The sequence below is a fragment of the Hippocampus bargibanti genome, linkage group LG10, assembly GCF_051943395.1.
Source record: "Hippocampus bargibanti isolate YZ-2025 linkage group LG10, ASM5194339v1, whole genome shotgun sequence".
Lineage (NCBI taxonomy): Eukaryota > Metazoa > Chordata > Actinopteri > Syngnathiformes > Syngnathidae > Hippocampus > Hippocampus bargibanti.
The window spans coordinates 8,480,407-8,501,925 of NC_142743.1; the positions used below are offsets into that span (position 1 = coordinate 8,480,407).

The 21,519-nt window shown below is 41.8% G+C and overlaps 1 protein-coding gene across 4 annotated transcripts in view; it reads left to right on the top strand.

Moving 5' to 3' along the window:
- Positions 1 to 21,168, top strand: part of pkn1a (protein kinase N1a) — a 53,736-nt gene extending 32,568 nt beyond the window's left edge. For 3 of the 4 annotated variants that reach the window (XM_089005538.1, XM_089005541.1, XM_089005540.1), the window contains 18 exons: positions 4,243 to 4,388; positions 5,382 to 5,595; positions 5,676 to 5,870; positions 6,798 to 6,907; positions 7,481 to 7,624; positions 8,571 to 8,646; positions 10,145 to 10,280; positions 10,485 to 10,569; positions 11,513 to 11,589; positions 11,806 to 11,884; positions 11,955 to 12,046; positions 12,712 to 12,888; positions 16,533 to 16,595; positions 17,584 to 17,660; positions 17,742 to 17,884; positions 17,984 to 18,091; positions 18,198 to 18,278; positions 20,274 to 21,168. In XM_089005538.1, the coding sequence (XP_088861664.1) occupies positions 4,243 to 4,388; positions 5,382 to 5,595; positions 5,676 to 5,870; positions 6,798 to 6,907; positions 7,481 to 7,624; positions 8,571 to 8,646; positions 10,145 to 10,280; positions 10,485 to 10,569; positions 11,513 to 11,589; positions 11,806 to 11,884; positions 11,955 to 12,046; positions 12,712 to 12,888; positions 16,533 to 16,595; positions 17,584 to 17,660; positions 17,742 to 17,884; positions 17,984 to 18,091; positions 18,198 to 18,278; positions 20,274 to 20,477 (2,207 nt within the window). In that variant the 3' untranslated portion in view covers positions 20,478 to 21,168. The remainder of the gene's footprint in view (positions 1 to 4,242; positions 4,389 to 5,381; positions 5,596 to 5,675; positions 5,871 to 6,797; positions 6,908 to 7,480; positions 7,625 to 8,570; positions 8,647 to 10,144; positions 10,281 to 10,484; positions 10,570 to 11,512; positions 11,590 to 11,805; positions 11,885 to 11,954; positions 12,047 to 12,711; positions 12,889 to 16,532; positions 16,596 to 17,583; positions 17,661 to 17,741; positions 17,885 to 17,983; positions 18,092 to 18,197; positions 18,279 to 20,273) is intronic. The other variant, XM_089005539.1, reaches the window with a different exon arrangement.
- The last annotated feature ends 351 nt before the right edge of the window (positions 21,169 to 21,519 follow it).

Consider the following 21,519-nt stretch of genomic DNA (forward strand, 5'->3'; position numbering starts at 1 on the left):
ACTCCCACTGCTCTTGTTAACCCGCGAAGCCCCCCCCAACCTTATCACTCGTACGAAATTTTGAACCGCTCACAAATCCACGTTCAACAGCTGAACAAAGTCAATAACTCCTTCTTGTATGTCTTATCCCTTTCAGTCTTCTACCTCCTTTTCTTCCACTCCCCCCATTGTCCCTTATCTGCTTCATGAAGCGTGTTACCTAGTCTTGAGAAGCCCTGTCACTGTGAAGAGGATGACCGCTGTGTCTAAATGACTCCTTTTGCTCACGCAGTGATTGCTTCGACTATAATCCGTTCCAGAAACCTGTTTGAAAACATAATCTGCACTTCCCATATAATCAATGTAAAAATGTTTTTGTTGCAAGTCTAGAAAACAACTTTTTAAAAGCATTTTTTAACTATTTCACAGCATAAACTGTACACATGTAACAAAAGAGCAGGTCATTTGTAAAATACTATAAAAACAAACTAATATGTTGTATTTTTATACCAATTTTAACAAACATTAACATTGAAACATAAAAACATATTTTTCTCTCTTTGTCTCACGCTGTCTCTCTTTGTCTCGCTCTCTGTCTCTCTCTTTCTCTTTCTGTCTCTGTCGCTCTCACTCTCTGTCATGGGACATGTTTGGCCCTTCTCCTAGCTGACTTTGAGTGGTAGGTGAGGTACATCCTGGGCCAGTTGCGCGCCAATAACAGGGCACACTAACTTTTCAAACCATCCTCTAATTGCTTAAAAACCTAATGGGCAAACTACGGCCCGCGGGCCAGATACGGCCCGTTAGGCTTTTTAATCCGGCCCGCCGAACTTGTCCAAATTATAGTAAAACAGTGTCTGAAACGCATGACAAAAGGTTAGCGGACACAAGGGCAGACAACGCTGAAAAGTTGCCTGACCATAATGTTGCCTGCCCCATTTTTCACAACTTATAACACAATAAGACGACTAATCGCAAAAAAACACCCATAAAGTTGCCTGGACCATTATTCACAACTTGAAACACAATTAGATGACTAATCGCAAAAAAAAAAACAATTTTTGCAAAGTATGTATATTTTTTTTTAATTAAGGATGTACCTACCACAAATGCTCCCTTGCTTAATTTATGATAAATATTCCTTGCTGTAGATTTTGCTCCAGTTGTCTTTTGTCCGCAATGCAATGTTTGTGTTGCGTAGTCTGCTACAAGCGACTAAGCGGCTTTCAAAGCTCTCAAGTACACTTTACAGTCACGGTATAATGTACGTTTACGTGTTGTAGCGTCATAAATTGTATTAGCTTCTTTTGAATCTTTCTTCTGGGGCTGAGGTTCTGTGCATCGACTTTGGAAAATTATGTGCAAATGCACGACCTTGTAACGCTAGGGAAAGTCCGGAAGAAAAAAAGCAGGCTTCTGATTGGCTGCCTTGCAGAGTATGCAAATTTCAGCTGCAGGTAGGATATTTAATGCAGCCCATGTGTCTGTGTGCTTGGTAACGATACACATGTACTGGTTGCGCGTGAAGGCGAGGGTGTCCGTGGCGAGTTTGCAGAGCGCGCGGTCAGGACAATCCATACATGATTTTGCGGAGTTTAACACAAGTAGATATTATTGAGCTTGAGTATTTTGTTGTGTAATAATATGTTTTGAATGTTCCATGATTCCATTTTTCAATAAATGTTGATTTCTTTAACTTTGCACCTTTGATTAAAACTTATTAAAAACAGACACAATCTTGATAAATCACAGTGCATATGTTATTTTAATCTATTTACATTTCTTCCTCCCAGTATCTGCAAAATAGTATGTAAATGCCATCACTTGCATATTCCTTGAGACAAATTTATTAACTGATAATGGCTATTTTTCACATTTGAAAGACAGTTAATAAATTGGGTTGTAGTATTCTCACTGTGCTATAAGGTTTGCACACACTACATTTAATGCTGTAGTATATCCGGTCCAAACACTCCCTCCAAATGCTCCTGGCCTGACCCCTCTGTCAAATTTTAGAACCCATTGTGGCCCGCGAGTCAAAACATTTGCCCCCCCCTGCTTTAAAATCATACTCCTCAGGACCAATACGAGGATCTTTTTTTTTCCCCAAATCTTTCTGCATTTTTTTTCACGCAAATCGTATCTCCGCTCAGACTGTCTTCTGCCTGCCTGCTTCTCATTGATGAAAATAAGCAAAAGTTTCTCCGCTTCATATATTTGTGGCCTTTGTTTGCTAAACATGGGATATCCTTTAGCCCCATCACTGACTTTCTATTGTCATTCTTTTTTAGGATGCAGCTGATGGTTGATTTAGGCATCCCAAACTCCCTAACGAACAAAAACACATGCACACCTGACTCGCATTTCAAGTTTAAATCGTTCTTAATTCTTTAGTTTTGCATGCTGCTATTTTCCTCTTTTCTTCATCACTTTTCCCATTTTCGTTTGCTTTCTATGGTGCAGTGGTTAGGGGCTGTTCCACGATGCAAAAATATTACAACGTTCTCACCAAACGAATCTGCTTCATTCAAAAAAAATTATTGAACAATACAAATCCGTCTGGTAAGAATGGACGCGACACGGTGAAGCATCACACCAAACATGGCTGCCTTTAAAATGTCTGGTCCCAATGTAACGCTACACAATGATAACAAGTCGTGATTGAACAATACAAACAACGTCCACTCAAAATGGAAAGCCACACGAAAATAAATCCAATTTGCGGAGATCTCAGACAAACGCATCTGCTTTTTCGTTAAAAAAAAAAAAACAACTTAATTCAACAAAACAAATGCGTCGGTCACAATAAGGAAGGCACGACACAAGATGACCTATAAGGGAATTATGTATAAGGAAGTGGAGGGTAGTCAAGTGGCGCATTCAGGTGCGCTCAGTTTGGTTAAGAACTGAATTTCTGTCATATATCGGCATAAAATCCTGGAATATTCATTTGAAAACCGAGAAGTTCGAAAACCGATGTTTGACTGTATATTATTAAAATCTGGCCTACAAGAGAAAAATATCCCTTGAAAGATGTGAACGTTATGGAGGATGACAAATATGCTGTTAATAGATTGATCGCTGATGAGGTGATACTAGGGCGAATGGGGGAAATCATGGCCAGTCATGGAACATAATCAGTCATGACAAAAGACATAATCAGATAATAATAATAATACATTTAATTTCTAAACGCCTTTCAAAACTCTCAAGGACACTTTACAGTCACGGGATAAGAACTTTTTTTGTGTGGGGGTGAGCAGCGGCAGTCATTCGCGCCAGCGTTCACTCTACCCGGAAGTAACACAGCAGCAAAGTTATGAAAGGAAGTGGAAATGAAAGAAAGAAGTAGAAAAACAACATACAGGAGCTGCTGGAAAGACAGCTACTCTCGAGGCGCCATCTTGAAGTGATAAATACAAGAATAAAATAAATGGTAAAATAGATAAATGAATAAATGGTAAAATAGATAAATAAATACATAGTACAATAATAAATAAATAAATGGTAAAATGATTAAATAAATGGTAAAATAACTAAATACAGTAAAGTCTCGTTATATCGATATCGGATATATCGATAGTCCCAGTTATATCGATACTATTTCTATGCACGTGCGGAGAAAATTACATGCAAACAGGGTCGGATATATCGATAGTCCCGGTTATATCCATATTTTTTCGGACTCCCTTGAATATCGATATAACGAGACTTTACTGTAAATAGTGTAATAACTAAATACATAATAGAATAATATGATAGATGGAAAAAATAAATAGTAAAATAAATATGGATGGATAGATGGAGTAAAATATATAAATAAATACATGGTTAACATAGAAATAGATACTAGCTTATAAAGCAAATAGCAAATAGATTAGCTTCAGGGAATAGTCCTCTGCTCCCCCCAACCTTAAAGCAGGGACCTATCAAAGCAGAGGTCTGGCACCGCCACCTCTGGACATTAGAGATATATGTGTAGTGCCAGAGCTACCAGCAAAAGTTAGTTTGCTGACGAAGCTTTTTGGATGAAGACCGAAACGTCCGACACCTTCAAAAAAGTACAGATGACTGCTGAAGAAACCTTTTCATCGATCTCTTCCTTGTCTTTGACACTTGTACTTGATTTTATCACCGCTTAGCATACCTCCGGGTGAATGCTTCTCATTAAAACTATGACCAAACAAGCAAACCAGGATGCTTTTTGCCTCAGCATGAACTTTGATGAGAGGATGTAACAAGATATCTCTGATGTCACTGTAGGTAACCACGACATGTGTGGGGTGGAGCTTCGCATCGAAGAGCTGAGGCATCACTACAGGGTGGAACATGCTGTTGCTGAGGGGGCCAAAAATGTGCTGAGGCTCCTCGGGGCCAGCAAGGTTCATGACAAAAAAGCTCTTTCAGAGGTAATTGATGCCTTTGTGTTTCTAAAAGCAGAGTTAAGGCACCTTTCAGTTACCGATTGTTCTATTTTTTCAAGTGTAACTGACTTTCAGACACATTGACTTTGCTTGTGCGTTAATAGTTGATTAATGATGACTATGGTGTAATTGTTTTGACCGATTAGATAAAAGGAGAACATTCCCACCAATATGTGGTACGGTGGTTCTTAACTCATTCACTCGTGGACGATGTGCAAAAATGTGTCCACTCCAGTGCCAGGGTTTTTGTCATTTTCCCTCAAATTGCAGGACCCACAGAATATTGAGTTTTAGGACTACATAAACATTCAATGCAGTGCAAGAAACATTACACTCTCTTCTTTCATCAGAAAAAAAAGAGTTAATTCCTAAGTTGATTCTGGAGTTATCTGAGCTTGAAATGAGGGTGGCTGTACAAAAGGCAAATGCTACCCCCTCGTGGGAGGGAAAAACATTGCCGGAGGTCTGACTAGCGCTTTATCACCCCCCCCCCCGCGCCCACCACAAGAAAAACCAAAACCCAAACGAATTCGGGAATTGCGCCCCACGTCATATGTTCAATTCCCGAATAAATTCGGAAATGGCAATGAATGGGCGGCCCGGTAGTCGAGTGGTTAGCACGCCGGCTTCACAGAGCCGCTCCGGCCTCCCTGTGTGGAGTTTGCATGTTCTCCCCGGGCCCGCGTGGGTTTTCTCCGGGTCCTCTGCTTTCCTCCCACATTCCAAAAACATGCATGGCAGGGAGACTGAACACTCCAAATTGTCCCGAGGTGTGAGTGTGAGAGTGATTGTTGTTTGTCTATGTGTGCCCTGCGATTGACTGGCAACCAATTCAGGGTGTCCCCCACCTCGTGCCCGAAGAGAGCTGGGATAGGCTCCAGCACCCCCCGCGACCCTAATGAGGAATAAGCGGTACGAATAATGGATGGATGGCAGTGTATGAGTTAACATTTTGCCGTGCATCTATTCTGTACACAGGCACAGTCTCGATTGAGCGAGGCCTCTCAGCGCTTGGACCTGCTGAGGGATTCTCTTGATCACCGTCTGGCCGAACTGCCTGAGGACCACCCCAAGGCCAACGTCATCAAAGAGGAGATGGTGCTGTCTTCTTCACCGGCCTTCAGCTCTCGCCATGGCGCTCCCTACATACACAACCAGTACAGCACTCTCAACAAACCGTCGCCTCTCACAGGTATGAGACCAGAAACAAGATTCACTACCACCCACAAGTCACGAGATTTTATTTTGAAATTGATTCAATTGTGTGTGCAGGAACCTTGCAGGTGCAGCTACTTGGATGCGTTGGGTTGTTGGAGTTGGTCCCAGGGCGCAACAAGGGAACCGCTGTCATGTTACCCTGTTACAGCCCTGGAGATACACGGTCCTTCATGAGAGCCAACAAGGGACTGTACGGCCGGAGTGGTTCAGTCAGCGGAAAGACGCCGAGTAAGACAGAGGAGCTCTCTTGTAAGTACAATATAAAAGTAACTTTGTATCTCTTGGCGATGTGATTTCTGAACTTTGTTAAGGCAACATACATATAAATCGAAATTTTCAAAGCACGCCCCCAATCCAAAATGTCACAATAGGTATTTTAATCTCTCTCTCTCTCTCTCTCTCTCTCTCTCTCTCTCTCTCTCTCTCTCTGTCTCTGTCTCTCTCTCTCTCTCTCTCTCTCTCTCTGTCTCTCTCTCTCTCTCTCTCTCTCTCTCTCTCTCTCTCTCTCTCTCAAATGTGATAATATAATGAATGAAAAAAATAGCCTTCTACCTACACATCGAATGGAAGCACACGCCAAAAGGCATTAAATTCACTCCTATCAGATGTTGCAAGTGGGCAACTTTAAGATTGAGTCTATGATCGCAAGATGGGAAATCCTCAAATTAGGTGTCAGAGTTCTGACATGAGAAATTACTCGACACCTTTTCTTTACACAGCCACTTTGATCACATAAAAAAATAAATAAACAAATACATACATACATACATACATACATACATACATACATACATGGATAAACGAATGAATGAATGATGAATGAATGAATAAATGATGAATAAATAAATATATAAATAAATAAATTAATTAATCAATCAATCAATAAATAAATACATGAATAAATGAATAAAGATAAATACATACATAAATATGTGGATAAATAAATAAATACATAAATAGATAAATATTTTATTTTTAAAGGCGCAATATATCCAACAGATTGACATGAAGTTTTTTTTGAGTCTTCCAGGTTTTGTGGGATCTTAAACTCAATAGCATAAATCAAGAGACCCCCCAAAAAATTACAATTCTGAATATATGAAATGTGCCGAATGCTTGGCCGCGTCAGCTTTTGGTGTAGCCTGTATACTAAATACACTCTATGTCTACGTGCAGCCGAGGTGAGTGCCGTTCTCAAGCTGGATAACACAGTGGTGGGACAGACAGCTTGGAAGACTGTCGGGGAGCAAGCGTGGGACCAGACCTTCACTGTGGAACTGGAGAGGGTCAGTCAATTTCCAATTTATACTTCAGCATATTTAAACACATTTATTATTGGAGACTGAAAAAAAAACAATTAATAAATAAATGTTTTGTTTTTAAACTTACTGCAACAAAGATATGAATTACAGGCAGGTCATGTTTAATCGATGTTTACTGTACTTTGGTTTTTTTTCATACAGTAAAGTCTCGTTATATCGATATCGGATATGTCGATAGTCCCGGTTATATCGATACTATTTCTATACACGCACGGAGAAAATTACATGTAAACAGGGTCGGATATATCGATAGTCCCGGTTATAGCGATATTTTTTCGGACTCCCTTGAATATCGATATAACGAGACTTTACTGTATTTAACTTTATTACAGAGAGAAAAATCAGCAAAAAGATCTGCAGATTAGGATAATTTAATGTCTTTATTGTTGCCTTACATTGTAATGATGTTTTAAAAAATGAGATCAGCATAAAGTTGGGCTATTTTAATACAAGCTAAAGTCGGCACATTCCAAGTTTAGGCCCAAGTTATCATGTTTATTGAATAAAAACTGCATGTATTTTCCCTACATGTTATAGTCGAGGGAGATGGAGATTGCGGTGTACTGGAAGGACTATCGCTCACTATGTGCTGTGAAATACCTGAAGCTGGAAGAATTCCTGGACAACCAGAAGCACAGAGTTCAGCTGGAGCTGGAGCCTCAGGGCCTGCTGTTAGCTGAGGTACAAACACATTCATGATAAATGCACTGCAACCGAAACGTTCCTGTGAAGTACAAATAAAATGTCTTCTAAAATTGTACACACCAGACAGTGGGGTGTTTGTTAGAAATGAACCTGCCGAATTTGAATGATTAACAAATGACATGTCGTGTGAGTCATCAAAATACAGTTATTCCTTGCTCCTTGCTACTTCTCAGTTTGATTGTTGTAGTTGATATTGCAGAATGTTTTTTTCCAGGAAAAAAAAGGTCAGAAAAAAATGATGAATGATTCAGAGGTATTGTATACATGGCTGTAGCTTGATTGACAGCATGATATCCCATGATTTACAGCCATGTGGATTGGCTGTGCATCTTCTCAGCCCCGCCCAGCACCCCACCTTCCCGTCTTATCATGTGGGTTACTCTTTGGTCAGTCTAATCAAGTGGTTGCCTAGATCAGTGGTGTGTTTATTTGGCCATTTAGTGTGTGTGAATGTGTTTGTGTGGCTGGGGGAAGGGTCACATGTCTCGGAAAGAAAGCAGCACTTGTCTCTCAACATAAACGCATTGGCTGTGAGAAGAGCAAAGCAGCTGGCCAGCAGATCGCTGGGTGCTAATGCAGTCTACACTGTCACAGCTGCGTAAATGCTGAAGAACGTTAATGACTTTACTGTATGACGTTTTATCATTAAACATTTAAGTAAATGTGTCTACTGCTATAATCCTTGTATCACATATAAAAAGTATAAATACTGTTGACAAATTTTAATCATGCTGTTACTCATAAACGATTGCACACAAATTCATCGGGGAGGTCGGTGGGGGCGTGATAGTGGGTGGGGGTGGTGTGCCAAACTTTACTTTGCAGATTTTTGACTATCGCAGGTGGTCTTGGTCCCCAAGAACCGCGATAAAGGAGGGATTACTGTAATGACAAATGAAGCCAGTCTCCGCTTGCTTTCCAGGTGACATTCTTCAATCCAGTTATTGAGAGAGTCCCTCGCCTACAAAGGCAAAAGAAGATCTTCTCAAAGCAGCAAGGTGAGAACATCGCCATCTCTTTGAATTGAATCCATTCTGCACTGTCCCCCACACGCTCATCATTCAGCAATCAATTCAATTTAGCTAATAGCAACCTCTAGTGGTTATCAATTTTCATTGACGGTGTTTTTGTTTAATGCAGCGGATCGGATTTAGCTTGTAGCAGACGTGCACATTTCACGATGGACATTCCTTATCCACTGGTGAAAAGGACACTTTGAGCTCTCCTCTTTCGTCTCGAACGCAGGTGTCAAAGCTAAGGACCCGCCACATCATTTTATTTGGCCCGCGCAAGCAAATCAAACTTTTCAAAAATCAAAATTTCAAATTATTCCATGTAAACCATAATAACAGTCATTATTTTTGTCTTCAAATTTGAAAGCTAGTTATTCATTAATTTGTTGTGTGCTCTATATGTAATATGTGAAGGGGATTAAAAATTCTAATGACTTCTCCAAATTCATAACGGCCCCCAAGAGGAAGTTGTAACTACAATGTGGCCCGTTGCAAAAAATGAGTTTGACATCCTTGGTCTAGAACTACTTCATACAACAAAGAGGGTGCAGAAAGTCCTTAAGATCTGTGTCTTTGTGTTGTCATATTCTTTTTTTATTTATATTTTTGTTGTTTGTTTGTTGTTGTTGTTTTGACTTCAAGATGGCATGGCACCCAGAGGACGCTTCATTAGCTACACGTGCATAATCAAAATGGGTCTGACACAAGATTTGTGTAAAATATTGCGCCTGTTTTGTAATGATTGTCACTGCGACAGAGATTGCAATTAACAATGTGATTATGTGTTGTCTTAGGCAAACGTGTTAATCACTACTTCTGGCGTCCATTAAAATAAAACAAAAATCCAAATGCTTTTTTTTAGAATGGAATTAATTTGATCAGAACGACTGTCATATAGTCTTGAAAGAGATCTGATTGGATTAACCCTTATTAGTCATACAGTGGGAAAACGTAACATTTTACAGCAGCAAAGTGATGAAAGTAAGAGGAAAGGTAAGGAAGAAGTAGAAAAACAAAACACAGGAGCTGCTGGAAAGGTAGCCACTCTCGTGTCGCCATCTTGAAGACAAAACAACAACAAAAACTAACAAATAATGTGACACAATACAAAAGACACAGGCATTCAATCTTAAGCGCTTTCTGCACCCTCTTTGTTGCATGAAGCAGTTCTAAATGAAAGAGGGGAGGATCACAGCATCCTTTTCGCCAGTGGATAGGGATGTCATGGTAAAATGTGCACGTCTGCTACAAGTTAAATGTTGAAAGCAAACACAAACCTGTAACATCCATTGACGAAAAGAGATTCTCACATCTCCTGTCCCACGTAAATCCGCTTCAATTCCAAGCCGCAACAGTTGATGCAGTGTCACTGTGCATTTGTGCAACATCTACCAATTTTATTTTAAAAGTCAAGTTCCCAAATTCCTGCAGATACTCGAAAGAGCCTTCATTAATGAGGTTTGTACTTTGTCTATATATCCAGGGAAGGCGTTCCTTCGAGCTCGTCAAATGAACGTCGACATCGGGACGTGGGTGAGACTTCTCCGAAATGCCATTCCCACTGTCAACAACTCTGGAACTTACAGTCCCAGTGCACACAACCTGCCGCTTAATTCTGGGTGAGACACACAGCACTGGCGCCTGCCTGCCACTCATCTACATCATGTATCCATCAGAAACCCTCGAACCCTATTTTTTTCCATTGGAAACATCTGCCCCCCCACGTCAAACCTCCCATTTGTCTTCTTTCTGTTCATGTGTGCGTCTCCTGATGCTGACATGCCGCGCATCGCTCTCCCTTGTGCCTCGTTTGACGCTTTCAGGGAGATCTCCATGGAGAAGCTAAGTCTGGATAGCGACTCGCCGATAAGGGGCGATTACAAACGAGATGCGGACATGCACACACCGGTGAGAGAGCTGTGTGGGAGTCGTGTGTGTGTGTGTGTGTGTGTGTGTGTGTGTGTGTGTGTGTGTGTGTGTGTGTGTGTGTGTGTGTGTGTGTGTGTGTGTGTGTGTGTGTGTGTGTGTGTGTGTGTGCGGGCGTGTGCGCACGTGCTTAGGTTCACACAATAATGAAGATTTCAATCCACTTACATTAACTCATTCACTGCCATTCACAAATTTATTGTGGAATTGAAAATATGACGTAGAGTGTCATTCCTGAATTTGTTCGGGTTTTGTTTTTTTCTTGTCTGTCTGTCTGTCTGTATGTACACCCACAACGCTGGCACTGTGACTTGCTAACCACCATGGTTGTAGCAAACATCAGATCGGGTCCTCTTGTGTGGAGTTTGCATGGATTGGATTTGCCTTTATTAGTCTCACAGTGGAGAAATTTACATTTCACAGCAGCAACGTGATGAAAGGAATGAAAGTAGAAAAACAAAATACATGAGTGTACATACATATGTACACTATGTACATATGTACAAAAGTCAAAGTCAGCTTTATTGTCAAATATGCTAATATGCATGACATACAGCACAGATGAAATTACTGTCCTCTCGGACCCAGCATGCAAGGCACTCATAATTACTTAACAAACAAACATGACATGAACATAAACATGTATGTATGTACATACATACAGTATACAATACATGTTCTCCCCATGCTCATGTGGGTTAGCCTCCTACATCCCCAAAACATGCATGTTGATTACAGACTATTCGTTGTCCATACGTGTGACTGTCATATGATAGATTGTTCAAAACGTTTTTGATTTTTTTTTTTTTAACAATTACTTCATGCCCTGAAAAACTGCCCGTGTTTGTGTGTCGCACACCACAACATTGTTTTTATGTGCGCCCGTGTCATCTTCTCCTTCATCCCTCTCGTGTTTTCCTGCCAGGACCGACTGCCAATTATCGAGCCCTTTACCCCTCCAGATATCACCCCTGAGTGCCCTCTCCGAACCCCTGCCATCAGGTACTTTGCAGGCTTTTGCATGCCGGAATGCATCATCCACCTCATGCCATTTGTAACATACACCGACGGGTTACTTCATTTGCTGCACAAACCTCCACGATCCAGTGTATACGTACTCATGGCATGTAACGAAGCACCCGATGTACATGTATTTCTGTGCGTTATTTCTGGCAATGAATATAAATGAGCATCTTGTCAAACCATCCATTATGTCAGCAGTAAGCAGAGGAAAGGCCCTCTGTCACTCCAAGACTTCAGGCTGATAGCCGTGTTGGGACGAGGCCATTTTGGGAAGGTATGTCTAATTTGAGGGCCTCAACTGTCAACAAGCGTTGGATTAAACATTTTATACATCTGGTTTCCAGGTGCTGTTGTCGGAATACAAAAAGACGGGCACCATGTTTGCCATTAAAGCTTTGAAGAAAGGCGATATTATCGCACGCGATGAAGTTGAAAGGTGTGTTGAACGCGTCCTTGCTTAATCCAATATTGCCCAATTTTGGATGGCACTCATATTTTTGTCAACCTATTATGTATTAACTCATTCACTGCCATTACCGAATTTATTCGGTAATTGAAAAGCATGACGTGGAGCGCCATTCCCAAATTTGTTTTGGTTATTCTTGCGTGGGGGGGGGGATTACCCTTTGTGACAGCTTCAGCTGTTGTTACAGCGCTATATAAATCAATATGTATGTATTCTATTGTATTTTGTGCAGCGCCCCCATTTGAAGCTCGGATAGCTCCAGACCCATATAATTTAGGAATTAACTCTTTTTTTGTGATGAAAGAAGAAAGTCTAATGCTTCTTACGTTCAATTGAATATTTATGTAGTGCTAAAACTCAATATTCTGTGGGTCCTGCAATTTGAGGGAATATTACAAAACCCTGGCACTGGAGTGGACACATCTTGGCACATCGTCTGGCAGTGAATGAGTTAAGCACTTAACAGTATTGTAGTAGCCTTATTATTTGTTATTCAATTCACATAGATAAAAGATTTCCACTGTTAGGCACTCCCGAGAAAAATAATTGTCATTCGTGCCATTTAGAAGTCGGTATTGTGTCATATTTTCTCTCTCTTTCCCTCCCTTTTATTTTCCTCACGATTCCTGATCCAGCCTGATGTGTGAGAAGCGCATCTTCGAGGCGGTCAACATGTCACAGCACCCATTCCTGGTCAACCTGTTTGCATGCTTCCAGACTCCAGAGCATGTGTGTTTTGTCATGGAGTACACGGCGGGAGGTGACTTGATGATGCACATCCACACCGACGTTTTCACCGAGCCACGAGCTGTGTACGTAACTAAATATTGCCACTCATCACAATCATTTACTGCCTGTCAAAGTTATACAAAAGGAAACATGACATTGACTCTATTTAATGGTTAGAATTCCTTGTGTTATATGAAGGACAATTATATGGACTATTTTTTTCTCTCAAAAAATACATTTCAACAGGGAAAACTGATTTGAGATCAATGTTTTGAGTTACAAATTTGTATCTCAAAGCACCACTCCTTTTCCTTTCGGCTTTTCCCTTCAGGGCTCGCCACAGCGAATCAATGTCCTCCATCTAACCCGGTTTTGTGCATTCTCTTCTCTCACACCAGCTACCTTCATGTTCTCTTTGACCACATCCATAAACCTCCTCTTCGATCTTCCTCTTGATCTCCTGCCTGGCAGTTCAAGGCTCAGCATCCTTCTGCCGATATAGTCACTCTCTCTCCTCTGGACATGTCCAAACCATCTCAGTCTGGCCTCTCTGACTTTCTCTCCAAAGCCTCTAATATGAGTTGCCCTTCTCATGTACTCATTCCTGATCCTATCCAACCTGGTCACTCCCAGAGAAAACCTCAACATCTTCAGCTCTGCTACCTCCAGCTCTGCTTCCTGTCTTTTCTTCAGTGGCACTGTCTCCAGTCCAAACATCATGGCTGGTCTGACCACCGTTTTATACACTTTTCCTTTCATCCTAGCTGAAACCCTTCTATCACACATCACACCTGACATTTTTCTCCAGCCGCTCCAGACTGCCTGGACACGCTTCTTCACCTCTTTTCCACACTCTCCATTGCTCTGGACAGTTGACCCCAAGTACTTAAAATCATCCACCTTCTTCATCTCTTCCCCCTGTAGCATCACTCTTGCACTTGGATCCCTCTCATTCACACACATATATTCCGTCTTGCTGCGACTGATCTTCATTCCTCTCCTTTCCAGGGCATATCTCCACATCTCTAGTTTCTCCACCACCTGCTCCCCATTCTCGCTACAGATCACAATGTCATCTGCAAACATCATGGTCCAAGGAGATTCTTTTCTAACATCGTCTGTCAGCCTGTCCATCACCACAGCAAACAAGAAGGGGCTCAGAGCTGACCCCTGGTGGAGTCCCACCTCCACCTTGAATTCCTCAGTCACACCGACAGCACACCTCACAACTGTCTTACAGTCATGATACATGTCTTGCACCCCTCTGACATACTTTTCTGTTACTCCAGACTTCCTCATGCAATACCACAGCTCTTCTCTGGGCACCCTGTCGTACGCTTTCTCCAGATCTACAAAGACACAATGCAATTCCTTCTGACCTTCTCTGTACTTCTCTATCAGCATTCTTAAAGCAAACACTGCATCTGTCGTACTCTTTTTTTGGCATGAAGCCATACTGCTGCTCACAAATGTTCACTTCTGCTGTTAGATTTGCTTCAACTACTCTTTCTCAGAGTTTCATTGTATGGCTCATCAACTTTATTCCTCTGTAGTTAGTACAACTCTGCACATCTCCTTTGTTCTTAAAAATGGGCACGAGTACACTTCGTCTCCATTCTTCAGGCATCTGTTCACCATCTAAGACAGGTGTGTCCAAAGTCGGTCCTCGAGGGCCGCTGTCCTGCCTGTTTTCCAGCTCTCCCAGGAGCAACACACCTGATTCAAATGATCAGCTCATCGGCCAGATCTGAAGCAGCATCAAAACGGTCCTGATGATTTCAATCAGGTGCGTTGCTCCTGGGAGAGCTGGAAAACAGGCAGGATGGCGGCCCTCGAGGACCGACTTTGGACACCCCTGATCTAAGATCTTGTTGAATAACCCAGTCAAGAACACCACCGCCACCTCTCCAAGACACTTCCATACCACGATTGGTAAATCATCAGGCCCGAGTGCCCTTCCCCCCTTCATCCTCTTCAGCGCCCTCCTCACTTCATCCTTGCTAATGCTTGCTACGTCTTGGTCCACAACAGTCACGTCTTCTACTCTTTGTTCTTTCTCATTTTCCTCATTCATCAATTTTTCAAAGTACTCTTTCCATCTTACCATCACACTACTGGCACCTGTTAATACATTGCCATCTCTATCCTTAATCACCCGAACCTGCTGCAGGTCCTTACCATCTTTGTCTCTCTGTTTCGCCAGCCTGTAAAGATCAGTCTCGCCTTCTTTGCTGTCCAGCCGAGCATACAAGTCATCATAGGCTTCTTGTTTGGCCCTTGCCACCTTTACTTTAACCATGCGCTGCATCTCCTTGTACTGCTGTCTACTCTCGCCCGTCCTCTCACTGTCCCACTTCTTCTTTGCTAACCTCTTTCTCTGTATACACTCCTGCACCTTCCCGTTCCACCACCAAGTCGCCTTATCTACCTTTCTCCCACTCGATACACCAAGTACTTTCCGACCTGTGTCTCTGATTATGTTCGCTGTAGTTTGCCAGTCATCTGGAAGGACCTCTTGCCCACCCAGTGCTTGTCTTACCTCCTTCCTAAATGTTATGCAACACTCTTCTTTTTCAACTTCCACCATTTTGTCCTCACTTCAGGCTTTGGTTTCTTCATCTTCCTCACTGCCAGCATCATCCTACACACCACCAACCTATGCTGTCTGGCTACACTCTCACCAACCACTACTTTGCAGTAACTGATTTCCTTTAGATGGCGCCGTTGACACAAAATATAGTCTACCTGTGTACTTCTGCCCCCACTCTTATACGTCACCCTATGTTCCTCTCTCTTCTGCAAGAAAGTACACAATAACCATTTCCATTCTCTTAGCAAAGTCAACCACCATCCGTCCTTCAGCGTTCCTCATCTGGAGTCTAAACCTGCCCATCACCTCCTCATCATCTTTGTTTCCTGCGCCAACATGTCCATTGAAGTCTCCACCAATTACAACCCTCTCACTTCTCGGGATGTTCTGTATGACTTCATCAAAGTCCAACCAAAATTTCTCCTTCTCCGTCAGCTCACATCCTACTTGTGGGGCATACCCACAAACAACATTGTGATGCCTTCAATTTCTAGCTTCAGACTCATCATTGTGTCTGATACTCTTTTTACTTCTAAGACATTCCTAAGAGACTCCTCTTTTAAGATAACCCCAACTCCATTTCTCTTTCTGTCTTCACCATAAAAGAACAACTTAAATCCTGACCCTAAGCTTCTAGCCTTGCTCCCTTTCCACCTGGTCTCCTGGACACACACTATGTCTACCTTCCTTCTCTGCATCATGTCAACTAGATCTCTACCTTTACCTGTCATTGTTCCTACATTCAAAGTTTCTACTCTTAGTTCTTGGCGTTCCATTTCTCTCTTTTCCTCCGGGCACACCTCCCTCCTCTCCTTCTTCGACCAACAGTAGTCCATTTTCCACTGGCACCCTGAAGGTCAACAGTACCAATGGCGGCTGTTGCTAACCCGGGCCTCGACCGATCCGGTATGGGATTCAGAGGTTTGATTCGCTTTTGGCAAAAAAATTTACGTCGGATGCCCTTCCTGACACAACCCTCTGTATTTATCCGGGCTTCGGACCGGCACAATAAGACACTGGCTTGTGCCCCCTTGTGGCTACATTTCTCAAAGCACCACTGTACTGAGGATTCCACCATATCCCCCCAAAGCCCAAAGTGCTTGAAACTAATCATACATACTTTTATTGAATTTTTAGGTTTTATGCTGCTTGTGTGGTTCTTGGACTTCAGTTTTTGCATGATCATAAGATTGTGTACAGGTGAGTGGAACAAAAAAAGACTCATACAGTCATAATAATAATAATAATACATTTCGTTTATAAGCACCTTTCAAAACTCTCAAGGTCACTTTACAGTCACATGATAAGTTTTTTTTCTGTGGGTGAGCAGCAGCAGCCACACGCCCCAGCGTTCACTCAACCCGGATACGTTGAATAGATAGAAAGCTAGCTAGCTAGCTAATAGAAAGCTAGCTATCTAATAGAAAGCTAGCTAGCTAGCTAATAGAAAGCTAGCTAGCTAGCTAATAGAATGATAGCTATGTAGCTATCATTAGCTAGCTAGCGAATAGAGAGCTAGATAGATAGCTAATATATAACAAGATAGATACCTAGCTATCTGCTAGCTAGATAGCTAATATACATCAAATAGCTAGCTAGCTAGGTAGCCAGCTATTTTAGCTTTGTTTTACAATTTGTACATTAATGATAGAAAATACTAAAACAAATTGATAATGTTTTGTGTAAAGCAGAAGATTGGTAATAACATTTACTGTTTAGTTGCAATGAAACATCAACATATGTAGAGTCATGATGGAAGCTCAATATTTTTTTCTTTATGGGAAATGAACAACGATGGCACATGCTACAGCAAATTTAAATAGTGAGAAATGTGATGATATGCTGTAAAAACACGAGCTCTGCCATTTTTCATTGCTTTGGTACAAAGTGAAAAGCCAATAAATTTCTCCACTGTGAGACTAATAAAGGCATATCCGATCCAATCCAATCCAAAGTAAGGATGTTTAAATGTCATTTGATGCTGCCTTCATCTGGCTCTTGTTTTTTTTTTATGCCGATTCAAGCAATTGAATACATTCGATGTTCTGCCAAAAGCGTTTCACTCAGCGTGATAAATTAGAAACTGGGATTGCACTGGATTTGCACTGATTAGATAATAAAATTTTACTTCATTTTTTGGAATGACAACAACAATATTCTGATATTCAGCAAGCTTGTTCTGTTGTAGAGATTTGAAGCTGGACAACCTGCTGCTGGACACAGACGGCTACGTAAAGATTGCTGACTTTGGGTTGTGTAAAGAAGGTGAATATTGATTTATTCCCGGCAGATGGGGGGAGGGGGAATATGGATTACAGTTCCATGATGCTTCATTCTGTCACCTAGGCATGGGTTACGGGGACCGCACCAGCACGTTCTGTGGGACACCAGAGTTTTTAGCTCCTGAGGTCCTTACCGATACCTCCTATACCAGGGCAGTAGATTGGTGGGGCCTGGGGGTCCTCATTTATGAGATGTTGGTGGGAGAGGTGAGAATCACATTTTCACTCGCACTTTATTTTTTAACCTTTTTTTTTCCCTACATGATGTCATGATACAAACCAACTCATTCCACTGTTTTTTTATAGTCACCGTTCCCAGGAGACGATGAAGAGGAGGTGTTTGACAGCATTGTCAATGACGAAGTCCGCTACCCGCGATTCCTCTCAACCGAAGCTATTGGTATCATGAGACGGGTGAGGAAGCCCCCCCCCTCACACACACAAATTAATAAATGTGTCCAAATCCACTCACACTCATGACACCTTATGCCGTCTCTGTGGATGTCTGAAACATGAACAGCTGTTAAGGAGGAACCCAGAGAGGAGATTGGGCTCCGGTGAGAAGGATGCAGAGGAGGTGAAGAAACAGGCTTTCTTCAGGGTGAGATATTTATTTCACTTTGATTTTGAGCTTGCAAAATTAGAAAATAAAAACAGCTGACACGAAGAGAAGACAGGAAGCAGAGCTGGAGGTAGCAGAGCTGAAGATGTTGAGGTGTTGAGTGACCAGGTTAGATAGGATCAGGAATGAGTACATTAGAGGATAACTCATATTAGAGACTTTGGAGAGAAAGTCAGAGAGGCCAGACTGAGATGGTTTGGACATGTCCAGAGGAGAGAGAGTGACTATTTCGGAAGGATGCTGAGCCTTGAACTGCCAGGCAGGAGACCGAGGGGAAGACCAAAGAGGAGATTTATGAATGTTGCCATAGAGGACATGAAGGGAGCTGGTGTGAGAGATGAGGATGCACAAAACCGGGTTAGATTGAGGCCACTGATTCGCTGTGGCGACCCCTGAAGGGAAAAGCCAAAAGAAGAAGAATAAACAGTAGACACGAGCACTCAATGGAACACAGATATGAACGTGTCAAGTGTGAAATCAGAATCGGAGTGATGTGAGTTACACACAAGTCAAAACATCACTTTGGGGCTTCGACCCCCTATTTTGACATTTTCGTATTAATGGAGATATGTTTAAAGGACAACCGACGCCCCCGGACAAGTTGTGTCCATAATTTGTAAAATGGCTTCAAATGACTTCTACTGAGCGTATTTCACAAAGATTCCACCGCATATAGCTATATTTTACTTTTTAAGACTCGCGCTGAATATTCCGGAAGTCTTGTTTTTGAGTTGCTGACGAGTCCTCACCCTACATCACTGAAGGAACGCCCCTGACTTTGAAAGGACACATTGCAGCAGTCCTTTCATCACGTCAATGCATTTTGCGGTACTTTGTTTGGTCTGAAAACTTCGTGTTAATCCGTGTTGATGGTGAAATTAGAAGGAGAAAACATAAATAACGCGATGGTGAATCCTTGTGTGTTGTGACAAAAATTTGGAGCCCATTTATTATTATTAATTCCACACGGCGCTTTGTCACCATCTTCTGCCTGTTTTGGGTGCGACATTTCCCGCCCCCAGATACCTCAAAATGTCACGGAATAAATTCTTTAATCGAATGCAAACATGTGTGCTTTCCTCTTTAGAACTATTTGAATCATATTTATAATTGGATGAATAACAAGAAAGTATGTTTCCCGAATCTGAAGCCATTGTTTTTATTCTCGAGCAAGGCAAGACGTCTTGGAGTGACACCACGAATAAGGGGGCGGGACCTTCTGAAACTGGCCACTTCCGCTTTCAATTTTTGGCAGTTTCAGCACACTTTAAGTCATTTTTATTGGTGTTTTGCATTTGACTAAAAATATCATACTGCGTGTTTTGGGTATTTTAGATGTAATAAAACGTTTTTTCTGATGTCAGGGAAAAAAAAGTGATGTCAGTTGTCCTTTAAATGACACTTCTTCGAAACAACATAGGGACAAAACGACATAATGAAAATTCCAGTTTGCAGCTGGATGGATGCATGGCTTGAAGAGCCCGCAATGAGAAGACAGGAGCGTCAGCGCAGAGCGCCGATGCGTATGTGGAACTGCCGCTGCTTAGAATTGAAGCGGATTTACGTGGGACAGGGGATGTGAGACAATCTCTTTTAGACAATGGGTGCTACAGCTTCGTGTTTGCTTTCAAAACTTAGCTTGTAGCAGACGTGCATATTTCACCATGGTGTTCCTGATCCATTGGTGAAAAGGAGGCTTTATTCTTTCATATAGAACTGCTTCATACAACAAAGAGGGTTCAGAAAGTGCTTAGGATTGATTGACTGTCTGTCTTTTGTGTTGTCACATTATTTATTTATTATATATTTTTTAATAAGAAAAGTCAAATACTTCAAAATGGCGACGCGAGAGTGGCTGCCTTTACAGCAGCTCCTGTATTTTGTTTTTGTTGCTGTAAAATGTAAATTTCTCCACTGCGAGACAACTAAAGCTAATCTGGGAGCACATAACAAATAAATATCTTTTCTTGTCAGAACATAGACTGGGATGCACTGCTGCAGAGGAAGGTGCTGCCTCCTTTTGTCCCTTCCATTGGTGACAAGGAAGACGTCAGCAACTTCGACGAGGAGTTTACCACGGAACAGCCGGCTCTGACGCCTCCACGAGAGCCTCGCGTTCTCACACGCAAGGACCAGGACAGCTTCCTGGACTTTGACTATGTCTCGGACATCTGCTAATGGCGCGGCAATATTGTTTTGTTTCCCATGCGCCTCCTCGTATGATTGTTGCGTTAAAACACTGTGAATGAATGTGGGTAACACTGAAGTAAAATTTTCCACTTCTGTGGGCTTTTGTAGGCACAGGCTGAAGGAAATAGGCTAACTTATTTCCACGACAAAATCCGTAGGATTTGACTTGCTGCCTCTTGTTACCGATGCCTTACATTTGTATGTACTTCGTATCAGACACACGGACCATTTACGTTTTTATGTCGTCAAGTCTTTTTGTAGTATAGAGGGAAGAGTTACGAGACAAGCTGAACGCATACTCTCCATTGTTCTTCTTTTTATTTTTCAAAATAATCAAGAAATGATTACCTCCTGTCGAAAGAGTGAATCCACTGATGACAAAGTGACGCATTTAGGTGTTACAGGAAGTTGACCATGGGGTAAATGACCACTGTCTTGATGTAAACGCAGTCGACGTCTTCTTATTTATGCTGTACCAATTTTCATGTGACCACTTACCAGCTGCATTTTGGTGGACAAATGGACTTGTGACAATTGTAATATTCCAAATGTCATATTCCAAATACCCTACACATATTTTTTTTTTTTTTTGATTGGATGCGTTTGGGGTATTATGCTTGCAATAAAACATGCAGTGCGACAAGCACATGCCACAAATATCAGCACAATATTCTGTGGTTCTCATTGAAACATATCCACTGTTGCCTTTAGGTACAAATGGCTTGATTTGTTAGAGATATGACATTCGATTTTTGATGCCAGTACTAGTCTGGTTTGACAGTATTGTCAAACCAGAGAATGGCACCTTCCATATGTAACTGGACATGGGTACCAATCTAAGTGCATGTTTGTCTGTCTTCAACTATACCTGTCTACTTGTATTTCTTTCTCTGTCATCTGTATATACACTATATGATGCTCTTTCCATTTTATAAGAAAACAATACTTGTCTCTCTCTTTCCTGTTTTCACAACTGCTCGTCTACCTGTATGTCCGTGTGCTCTCGATCTGCTCGTCCGCAGCGATCTAT